Source organism: Anomaloglossus baeobatrachus, chromosome 4, assembly GCF_048569485.1.
Source record: "Anomaloglossus baeobatrachus isolate aAnoBae1 chromosome 4, aAnoBae1.hap1, whole genome shotgun sequence".
In the NCBI taxonomy this organism is placed as follows: domain Eukaryota; kingdom Metazoa; phylum Chordata; class Amphibia; order Anura; family Aromobatidae; genus Anomaloglossus; species Anomaloglossus baeobatrachus.
This window is the reverse complement of record NC_134356.1, coordinates 9,131,598-9,144,929: the sequence shown is the minus strand read 5'-3', so window position 1 is coordinate 9,144,929 and position 13,332 is coordinate 9,131,598. Positions and strand designations below refer to the sequence as shown.

Sequence of the window (13,332 nt, the reverse complement as noted above, 5' to 3'; positions counted from 1 at the left end):
AAAGGAGACTATACTGGAGATAGCGTGATCCTGGAGTGATGACACCGAACGTGAGACAACACTGAGGCTGGAGACCAGCCTTCTAACGAAGTGGCCCCAAGCAGAAAGGTCTGGAGGACAGGACTCCAGCAGCAAGGCCTCAAGCCTCAAAGGTAATGGACAGTGATGGATGATTACGTGAGCGTAGTTGGCTTTCCCGGGTGGAGTCTCCCCAAGCGTCTGAGATCACAAGGCTCTACTCTGGCATTTCTGACTGCCCCAAACCCCCCTCCTCTATGAAGAGAAAAGACGTGGACCTAGAAGAGCCAGAGCTAAAGGTTCTACTCTGGCCATAGTGACCAAACCCCCGACCCTCCCTCAAGGAGGAGATGGGACATGGAGCTGAAGGAAGGGAAAGTGACCATAGCGAATTGGAGTGCTGGGACTCACCAGACCAGTAAGACTGGAAACAACACAGCAGGAGCTGGAAATGTGTCTGAATATGCCTTGTAGACCTGAACCGTGCTGGAGACATGTGCCGCTATCTGGTGTTTAACGTTATTGACGAACCGTCGAGTAAAGCACAGTTGTTTACAGATAACTGGTGGCCTCATTTGGCCCCGACCAGCCGACAACAGCAGCAACCTGCGGCCGGCACGGGCGATCGGCCCACACCACACAAGTCTACACACCCAGCCAGGGCCATATCTGTCATGTAGTCAACCCCCCGGCCACGACTAGCGCCTCACTCCACTCTACTCACTGATACAAGGGGCGGTTTTAATCTTGGAGTAGGAGCGTCTGGATGGGCGCACCTTCACACGGTGGCATGGCTTTTACACTTTTTGATGAATCAGTGTTAACAGAGTGCCCCATGTTATTGACATGTACTACGGTACTATTTATTTACCATTTTGTGTTTTTCTCTTGGGCTCAGTCTGTGAAACGGCCGCAGTGTGAACCTGCTCTTATTATGGCACATATACTGTTTCCTTGGCCAACCGCAGCATCTACAATCCCAGCATTGCCCATGTCTTGGTGCTTTGTCTGCAGAGCTCCATCTTATCCCCGATCTGCTGTGGATTTTTGCTTGGGAGACACCTTGTTGATGCAATATAACTACCTGGCATCTTGTCGCTGTGCTCAGTCCGGCCATGGTGTGTGATCTGTGACATGTCACTGTCTTCCATAACCTCACCCATATTTGAGCCTCCCACACAGCTGTTCCTGTTTCAGTTAATAACAGCATATGAAAATGACAGCCATTATCACCGCTTTGGTATAATTGGTCACTCTCGCACCATGAATCAGGAGCAAACAGGATCAAAAAACAAAGTGCGGTCACCAAATGCGGAGGGAATTTATTTTCTTCATTTTGCGTTAATTGTGAAAAATAAAAGCTTTTTTGAACTATTTTTGGAGGCTTCTCACTTTCTAGCGGATTTTCCACACCTGCCTAAAACTTTTGCACAGAGCTGTATATCGTGGGCTAATGCGGCTCGTCCTCTGATCACACATATTAGTATATACTGTATACACAGTGACAATGATCCCTTCATTGCGAGAACACGGGGGAGTAAGGAATGGAACCGAGCGGAGGAGACAACATCGCTTTCTAGAAGTCATCCTTCTATAGGGCAGGGGTGCACTTACTTTCCTGCATATACTAGTGTATAGGTGACCAGGCTCTGTGCAGACACTGAAGCAGCAGGGAATGCTGGGGGATTTCAGCTGCGGATTGGACAGAACACGTTTCTCACCTGCAGAGTAAATCCGTGAACTCCTTGTACATGTAAAGCGTCTGTAGCAGCGGGTTCAGGCAGCTCGTCCCCCCGACATTACAGAGTCCGACGGCCCCTGAGGAGCAGAAATCAAACTCAATGTGCGGCAGAGAAGGCGAAGAGTTAATAATAAGAAGGCGTCATCCCCCGGCTGCACTGCAAAATCCAACATCTCTATGTACTGACACATTTCATCCAATCCTACATAAGATGTCAGATCTGAGCCAAGAGCAGCCTGGTGATTGCAGCTCTGAAGGTAAAGAGACTGAAACCAGAAACATATTGTGAATAAAGGGAAATTCACTGGATCATTCAAAGTCAAAGAAACCAATAAACAACAAAAACATCAAAACAATATAGAACTTACCATTTTTAAACTTTCCTGTGGAATACGACAAACATCTTACCGGCCGAACCGCCGCGACCCGAGGAGAAACCGCGCCCTCCAGTACCTGTATATCTGCATACCCATCATCCAGCATCCTGCCCCAAACATCATTGTAAGAGCAACCTACAACGCATAACACGACTGTAAGAGCAGAGCTACTATAATACTGCCCCTATGTACAGAAATATAACTACTATAATACTGCCCCTATGTACAGAAATATAACTACTATAATACTGCCCCCTATGTACAAGAATATAACTACTATAATACTGCCCCCTATGTACAAGAATATAACTACTATAATACTGCCCCCTATATACAAGAATATAACTACTATAATACTGCCCCTATGTACAAGAATATAACTACTATAATACTGCCCCCTGTGTACAAGAATATAACTACTATAATACTGCCCCTATGTACAGAAATATAACTACTATAATACTGCCCCTATGTACAAGAATATAACTACTATAATACTGCCCCCTATGTACAAGAATATAACTACTATAATACTGCCCCCTATGTACAAGAATATAACTACTATAATACTGCCCCTATGTACAGAAATATAACTACTATAATACTGCCCCCTATGTACAAGAATATAACTACTATAATACTGCCCCCTATGTACAAGAATATAACTACTATAATACTGCCCCCTATATACAAGAATATAACTACTATAATACTGCCCCTATGTACAAGAATATAACTACTATAATACTGCCCCCTGTGTACAAGAATATAACTACTATAATACTGCCCCTATGTACAGAAATATAACTACTATAATACTGCCCCTATGTACAAGAATAGAACTACTATAATACTGCCCCCTATGTACAAGAATATAACTACTATAATACTGCCCCTATGTACAAGAATATAACTACTATAATACTGCCCCCTATATACAGGAATATAACTACTATAATACTGCCCCTATGTACAAGAATATAACTACTATAATACTGCCCCTATGTACAAGAATATAACTGCTATAATACTGCTCCTATATACAAGAATATAACTACTATAATACTGCCCCTATGTACAAGAATATAACTACTATAATACTGCCCCCTATATACAGGAATATAACTACTATAATACTGCCCCTATGTACAAGAATATAACTACTATAATACTGCCCCTATGTACAAGAATATAACTGCTATAATACTGCTCCTATATACAAGAATATAACTACTATAATACTGCCCCTATGTACAAGAATATACCTACTATAATACTGCCCCCTATGTACAAGAATATAACTACTATAATACTGCCCCCTATGTACAAGAATATAACTACTATAATACTGCACCTATATACAAGAATATAACTACTATAATACTGCCCCTATGTACAGAAATATAACTACTATAATACTGCCCCCTATATACAAGAATATAACTACTATAATACTGCCTCCTATGTACAGAAATATAACTACTATAATACTGCTCCCTATGTACAAGAATGTAACTGCTATAATACTGCCCCCTATATACAAGAATATAACTACTATAATACTGCCCCTATGTACAAGAATATAACTACTATAATACTGCCCCCTATGTACAAGAATAAAACTACTATAATACTGCCCCTATGTACAAGAATATAACTACTATACTACTGTCCCCTATATACAAGAATATAACTACTATAATACTGCCCCTATGTACAAGAATATAACTACTACAATACTGCCCCTATGTACAGGAATATAACTACTATAACACTGCCCCTATGTACAGGAATATAACTACTATAATACTGCCCCTATGTACAAGAATATAACTACTATAATACTGCCCCGTATATACAAGAATATAACTACTATAATACTGCCCCAATGTACAAGAATATAACTACTATAATACTGCCCCTATGTACAAGAATATGACTACTATAATACTGCCCCGTATATACAAGAATATAACTACTATAATACTGCCCCTATGTACAAGAATATAACTACTATAATACTGCTCCTATGTACAAGAATATAACTACTATAATACTGCCCCTATGTACAAGAAAATGACTACTATAATACTGCCCCGTATATACAAGAATATAACTACTATAATACTGCCCCTATGTACAAGAATATAACTACTATAATACTGCCCCTATGTACAAGAATATAACTACTATAATACTGCCCCTACATAAAAGAATATAACTACTATAATACTGCCCCTATATACAAGAATATAACTACTATAATACTGCCCCTATGTACAAGAATATAACTACTATAATACTGCCCCTATGTACAGGAATATAACTACTATAATACTGCCCCTATATACAAGAATATAACTACTATAATACTGCCCCCATGTACAAGAATAAAACTACTATAATACTGCCCCAATGTACAAGAATATAACTACTATAATACTGCCCCTATATACAAGAATATAACTACTATAATACTGCTCCTATATACAAGAATATAACTACTATAATACTGCCCCTATATACAAGAATATAACTACTATAATACTGCCCCTATATACAAGAATATAACTACTATAATACTGCCCCTATATACAAGAATATAACTACTATAATACTGCCCCCTATATACAAGAATATAACTACTATAATACTGCCCCTATGTACAAGAATATAACTAATATAATACTGCCCCTATGTACAAGAATATAACTACTATAATACTGCCCCTATGTATGTACAAGAATATAACTACTATAATACTGCCCCCTATGTACAAGAATATAACTACTATAATACTGCCCCTATGTACAGGAATATAACTACTATAACACTGCCCCTATGTACAAGAATATAACTACTATAATACTGCTCCTATGTACAAGAATATAACTACTATAATACTGCCCCTATATACAAGAATATAACTACTATAATACTGCTCCTATATACAAGAATATAACTACTATAATACTGCCCCTATATACAAGTATATATCTACTATAATACTGCCCCTATATACAAGAATATAACTACTATAATACTGCCCCTATATACAAGAATATAACTACTATAATACTGCCCCTATGTACAAGAATATAACTAATATAATACTGCCCCCATGTACAAGAATATAACTACTATAATACTGCACCTATATACAAGAATATAACTACTATAATACTGCACCTATATACAAGAATGTAACTACTATAATACTGCCCCTATGTACAAGAATATAACTACTATAATACTGCCCCTATATACAAGAATATAACTACTATAATACTGCTCCTATATACAAGAATATAACTACAATAATACTGCCCCTATATACAAGAATATAACTACTATAATACTGCCCCTATATACAAGAATATAACTACTATAATACTGCCCCCATGTACAAGAATATAACTACTATAATACTGCACCTATATACAAGAATATAACTACTATAATACTGCCCCCATGTACAAGAATATAACTACTATAATACTGCACCTATATACAAGAATATAACTACTATAATACTGCACCTATATACAAGAATGTAACTACTATAATACTGCCCCTATGTACAAGAATATAACTACTATAATACTGCCCCTATATACAAGAATATAACTACTATAATACTGCTCCTATATACAAGAATATAACTACAATAATACTGCCCCTATATACAAGAATATAACTACTATAATACTGCCCCTATATACAAGAATATAACTACTATAATACTGCCCCCATGTACAAGAATATAACTACAATAATACTGCCCCTATATACAAGAATATAACTACTATAATACTGCTCCTATATACAAGAATATAACTACTATAATACTGCCCCTATATACAAGTATATATCTACTATAATACTGCCCCTATATACAAGAATATAACTACTATATTACTGCCCCTATATACAAGAATATAACTACTATAATACTGCCCCCGATATACAAGAATATAACTACTATAATACTGCCCCTATGTACAAGAATATAACTAATATAATACTGCCCCTATGTACAAGAATATAACTACTATAATACTGCCCCTATGTATGTACAAGAATATAACTACTATAATACTGCCCCCTATGTACAAGAATATAACTACTATAATACTGCCCCTATGTACAAGAATATAACTACTATAATACTGCCCCTATGTACAAGAATATAACTACTATAATACTGCCCCTATGTACAGGAATATAACTACTATAACACTGCCCCTATGTACAAGAATATAACTACTATAATACTGCCCCTATGTACAAGAATATAACTACTATAATACTGCCCCTATGTACAGGAATATAACTACTATAACACTGCCCCTATGTACAAGAATATAACTACTATAATACTGCCCCTATGTACAAGAATATAACTACTATAATACTGCCCCTATGTACAAGAATATAACTACTATAATACTGCCCCCTATGTACAAGAATATAACTACTATAATACTGCCCCTATGTACAGGAATATAACTACTATAACACTGCCCCTATGTACAGGAATATAACTACTATAATATTGCCCCCTATGTACAAGAATATAACTACTATAATACTGCCCCTATGTACAAGAATATAACTACTATAATACTGCCCCTATATACAAGAATATAACTACTATAATACTGTCCCTATGTACAAGAATATAACTACTATAATACTGCCCCTATATTCAAGAATATAACTACTATAATACTGTCCCTATGTACAAGAATATAACTACTCTAATACTGCCCCTATATTCAAGAATATAACTACTATAATACTGCCCCTATGTACAAGAATATAACTACTATAATACTGCCCCTATATAAAAGAATATAACTACTATAATACTGTCCCTATGTACAAGAATATAACTACTATAATACTGCCCCTATATTCAAGAATATAACTACTATAATACTGCCCTTATATTCAAGAATATAACTACTATAATACTGCCCCTATGTACAAGAATATAACTACTATAACACTGCCCCTATGTACAGGAATATAACTACTATAATACTGCCCCCTATGTACAAGAATATAACTACTATAATACTGCCCCTATGTATGTACAAGAATATAACTACTATAACACTGCCCCTATGTACAAGAATATAACTACTATAATACTGTCCCTATGTACAAGAATATAACTACTATAATACTGCCCCTATGTATGTACAAGAATATAACTACTATAATACTGCCCCTATGTACAAGAATATAACTACTATAATACTGCCCCTATGTACAAGAAAATAACTACTATATTACTGCCCCTATGTACAGGAATATAACTACTATAATACTGCCCCTATGTACAAGAATATAACTACTATAATACTGCTCCTATGTACAAGAATGTAACTACTATAATACTGCCCCTATGTACAAGAATATAACTACTATAATACTGCCTCCTATGTACAAGAATATAACTACTATAATACTGCCCCCTATGTACAAGAATATAACTACTATAATACTGCCCCCTATATACAAGAATATAACTACTATAATACTGCCCCTATATTCACGAATATAACTACTATAATACTGCCCCTATATACAAGAATATAACTACTATAATACTGCTCCTATGTACAAGAATATAACTACTATAATACTGCTCCTATGTACAAGAATATAACTACTATAATACTGCCTCCTATGTACAAGAATATAACTACTATAATACTGCCCCTATATACAAGAATAGAACTACGATAATACTGCCCCCTAGTTACAAGAATATAACTACTATAATACTGCCCCCTATATACAAGAATATAACTACTATAATACTGCCCCCTAGTTACAAGAATATAACTACTATAATACTGCCCCCTATATACAAGAATATAACTACTATAATACTGCCCCCTAGTTACAAGAATATAACTACTATAATACTGCCCCCTATGTACAAGAATATAACTACTATAATACTGCCCCTCATATTTAAGAATATAAGTACTATAATACTGCCCCCTATGTACAAGAATATAACTACTATAATACTGCTCCTATGTACAAGAATATAACTACTATAATACTGCCCCTATGTACAAGAATGTAACTACTATAATACTGCCCCCTATGTACAAGAATATAACTACTATAATACTGCCTCCTATGTACAAGAATATAACTACTATAATACTGCCCCCTATGTACAAGAATATAACTACTATAATACTGCCCCTATATACAAGAATGTAACTACTATAATACTGCCCCCTATATACAAGAATATAACTACTATAATACTGCCCCTATGTACAAGAATATAACTACTATAATACTGCCCCCTATGTACAAGAATATAACTACTATAATACTGCTCCTATGTACAAGAATATAACTACTATAATACTGCCTCCTATGTATAAGAATATAACTACTATAATACTGCCCCCTATATACAAGAATATAACTACTATAATACTGCCCCTATGTACAAGAATATAACTACTATAATACTACCCCCTATGTACAAGAATATAACTACTATAATACTGCCCCTCATATTTAAGAATATAACTACTATAATACTGTCCCTATGTACAAGAGTATAACTACTATAATACTGTCCCTATGTACAAGAATATAACTACTATAATACTGCCCCTCATATTTAAGAATATAGCTACTATAATACTGTCCTTATGTACAAGAGTATAACTACTATAATACTGTCCCTATGTACAAGAATATAACTACTATAATACTGCCCCTCATATTTAAGAATATAACTACTATAATACTGTCCCTATGTACAAGAATATAACTACTATAATACTGCCCCTATATACAAGAATATAACTACTATAATACTGCCCCTATATACAAGAATATAACTACTATAATACTGCCCCTATATACAAGAATATAACTACTATAATACTGTCCCTATGTACAGGAATATAACTACTATAATACCGCCCCTATGTACAAGAATATAACTACTATAATACTGCCCCTATGTACAAGAATATAACTACTATAATACTGTCCCTATGTACAAGAGTATAACTACTATAATACTGCCCCTATATACAAGAATATAACTACTATAATACTGCCCCTATGTACAAGAATATAACTACTATAATACTGCCCCCTATGTACAAGAATATAACTACTATAATACTGCCCCTATATTTAAGAATATAACTACTATAATACTGCTCCTATATTCAAGAATATAACTACTATAATACTGCCCCTATATTTAAGAATATAACTACTATAATACTGCCCCTATATTTAAGAATATAACTACTATAATACTGCCCCTATATACAAGAATATAACTACTATAATACTGCCCACTATGTACAAGAATATAACTACTATAATACTGCCCCTCATATTTAAGAATATAACTACTATAATACTGTCCCTATGTACAAGAGTATAACTACTATAATACTGTCCCTATGTACAAGAATATAACTACTATAATACTGCCCCTCATATTTAAGAATATAGCTACTATAATACTGTCCCTATGTACAAGAGTATAACTACTATAATACTGTCCCTATGTACAAGAATATAACTACTATAATACTGCCCCTCATATTTAAGAATATAACTACTATAATACTGTCCCTATGTACAAGAATATAACTACTATAATACTGCCCCTATATACAAGAATATAACTACTATAATACTGCCCCTATATACAAGAATATAACTACTATAATACTGCCCCTATATACAAGAATATAACTACTATAATACTGTCCCTATGTACAGGAATATAACTACTATAATACCGCCCCTATGTACAAGAATATAACTACTATAATACTGCCCCTATGTACAAGAATATAACTACTATAATACTGTCCCTATGTACAAGAGTATAACTACTATAATACTGCCCCTATATACAAGAATATAACTACTATAATACTGTCCCCATGTACAAGAATATAACTACTATAATACTGCCCCCTATGTACAAGAATATAACTACTATAATACTGCCCCTATATTTAAGAATATAACTACTATAATACTGCTCCTATATTCAAGAATATAACTACTATAATACTGCCCCTATATTTAAGAATATAACTACTATAATACTGCCCCTATATTTAAGAATATAACTACTATAATACTGCCCCTATATTTAAGAATATAACTACTATAATACTGCCCCTATATTTAAGAATTTAACTACTATAATACTGCCCCTATATTCAAGAATATAACTACTATAATACTGCCCCTATATTTAAGAATATAACTACTATAATACTGCCCCTATATTTAAGAATATAACTACTATAATACTGCCCCTATATTTAAGAATTTAACTACTATAATACTGCCCCTATATTCAAGAATATAACTACTATAATACTGTCCCTATGTACAAGAGAATAACTACTATAATACTGTCCCTATGTACAGGAATATAACTACTATAATACTCCCCCTATGTACAAGAATATAACTACTATAATACTGTCCCTATGTACAAGATTATAACTACTATAATACTGCCCCTATATACAAGAATATAACTACTATAATACTGCCCCCTATATTCAAGAATATAACTACTCTAATACTGCCCCTATATTCAAGAATATAACTACTATAGTACTGCTCCTATATACAAGAATATAACTACTATAATACTGCCCCTATATACAAGAATATAACTACTATAATACTGTCCCCTATGTACAAGAATATAACTACTATAATACTGCCGCTATATTCAAGAATATAACTACTATAATACTGCCCTTATATTCAAGAATATAACTACTATAATACTGCCCCTATGTACAAGAATATAACTACTATAATACTGCTCCTATGTACAAGAATATAACTACTATAATACTGCCTCCTATGCACAAGAATATAACTACTATAATACTGTCCCTATATTCAAGAATATAACTACTATAATACTGCCCTTATATTCAAGAATATAACTACTATAATACTGCTCCTATGTACAGGAATATAACTACTATAATACTGCTCCTATGTACAAGAATATAACTACTATAATACTGCCCCTATGTACAAGAATATAACTACTATAATACTGCCCCCTATGTACAAGAATATAACTACTATAATACTGCCCCCCTATATACAAGAATATAACTACTATAATATTGCCCCCTATGTACAAGAATATAACTACTATAATACTGCCCCTATGTACAAGAATATAACTACTATAATACTGCCCCTATGTACAAGAATATAACTACTAAAATACTGCCCCCTATATACAAGAATATAACTACTATAATACTGCCCCCTATATACAAGAATATAACTACTATAATACTGCCCCCTATGTACAAGAATATAACTACTATAATACTGCTCCTATGTACAAGAATAATACTACTATAATACTGCCCCTATGTACAGGAATATAACTACTATAATACCGCCCCTATGTACAAGAATATAACTACTATAATACTGCTCCTATGTACAAGAATATAACTACTATAATACTGCTCCTATGTACAAGAATAATACTACTATAATACCGCCCCTATGTACAAGAATATAACTACTATAATACTGCTCCTATGTACAGGAATATAACTACTATAATACTGCCCCTATGTACAAGAATATAACTACTATAATACTGCTCCTATGTACAAGAATAATACTACTATAATACTGTCCCTATGTACAGGAATATAACTACTATAATACCGCCCCTATGTACAAGAATATAACTACTATAATACTGCCCCTATGTACAAGAATATAACTACTATAATACTGTCCCTATGTACAAGAATATAACTACTATAATACTGCCCCTATATTCAAGAATATAACTACTATAATACTGCCCTTATATTCAAGAATATAACTACTATAATACTGCCCCTTATGTACAAGAATATAACTACTATAATACTGCTCCTATGTACAAGAATATAACTACTATAATACTGCCTCCTATGCACAAGAATATAACTACTATAATACTGTCCCTATGTACAAGAATATAACTACTATAATACTGCCCCTATATTCAAGAATATAACTACTATAATACTGCCCTTATATTCAAGAATATAACTACTATAATACTGCTCCTATGTACAGGAATATAACTACTATAATACTGCTCCTATGTACAAGAATATAACTACTATAATACTGCCCCTATGTACAAGAATATAACTACTATAATACTGCCCCCTATGTACAAGAATATAACTACTATAATACTGCCCCCTATATACAAGAATATAACTACTATAATATTGCCCCCTATGTACAAGAATATAACTACTATAATACTGCCCCTATGTACAAGAATAATACTACTATTAATACTGCCCCTATGTACAAGAATATAACTACTATAATACTGCCCCTATGTACAAGAATATAACTACTATAATACTGCCCCCTATATACAAGAATATAACTACTATAATACTGCCCCCTATATACAAGAACATAACTACTATAATACTGCCCCCTATGTACAAGAATATAACTACTATAATACTGTTCCTATGTGCAAGAATACTACTATAATACTGCCCCCTATGTACAAGAATGTAACTACTATCATACTCTTCTGCCTTTATGCTGGTGCGGACAGTGCTCAGCTATGACACTATGTGGCTGCAGCGTCCTCTTTGCGGTGTAATGATGGACTGAGGCCATTATATATGGCAGCACAGCACACTCATTTCTACATTAATTTTTTGATCACTTAGTTTTTTAGGGTCGACTCCATTTAATATAAAACTAGTGATGAGCGAGGTTTGTTATTTGGCCGATTATCGCGAGTTTTCGAGTCCACGCCCAGCATATTTCGTGGCTCTAAGACAGCCAGTCATGGTCATGTTGTAGGCATGTTGGATACTGACATTACTCTGATCGTGTCATTAGGTCTTATATGAGACTTGGGGGTGCGATGCTCGGCACTCAGGTCAGGGACAGTTCATCTAAGAGGGACGGCTTAGATTAGCGCAGGCTTGTACACTTGCACCCTGTAGTGCTTTTTATGTGGCACTAAAAGGTGTTTTTGGCCTTGTTTAACTTAAGAAATAATGAAAAAAATGACATGGGCTCCCAAATATTTTTGATAACCAACTAAGATAAAGCAGACAGCTGGGGGCTGGTATTATCAGG

The 13,332-nt window shown here is 34.2% G+C and overlaps 1 protein-coding gene across 1 annotated transcript in view; it reads right to left on the bottom strand.

The window, feature by feature from the left end:
• USP18 (ubiquitin specific peptidase 18) overlaps positions 1-13,332 on the bottom strand; it is a 35,205-nt gene that overhangs the window by 16,143 nt on the left and 5,730 nt on the right. The window contains exons 2-3 of the mRNA XM_075341959.1: positions 2,128-2,271; positions 1,740-1,836 (exon numbers count right to left, since the gene is read on the bottom strand). Of these exons, the coding sequence (XP_075198074.1) occupies positions 1,740-1,836; positions 2,128-2,242 (212 nt within the window). The 5' untranslated portion in view covers positions 2,243-2,271. The remainder of the gene's footprint in view (positions 1-1,739; positions 1,837-2,127; positions 2,272-13,332) is intronic.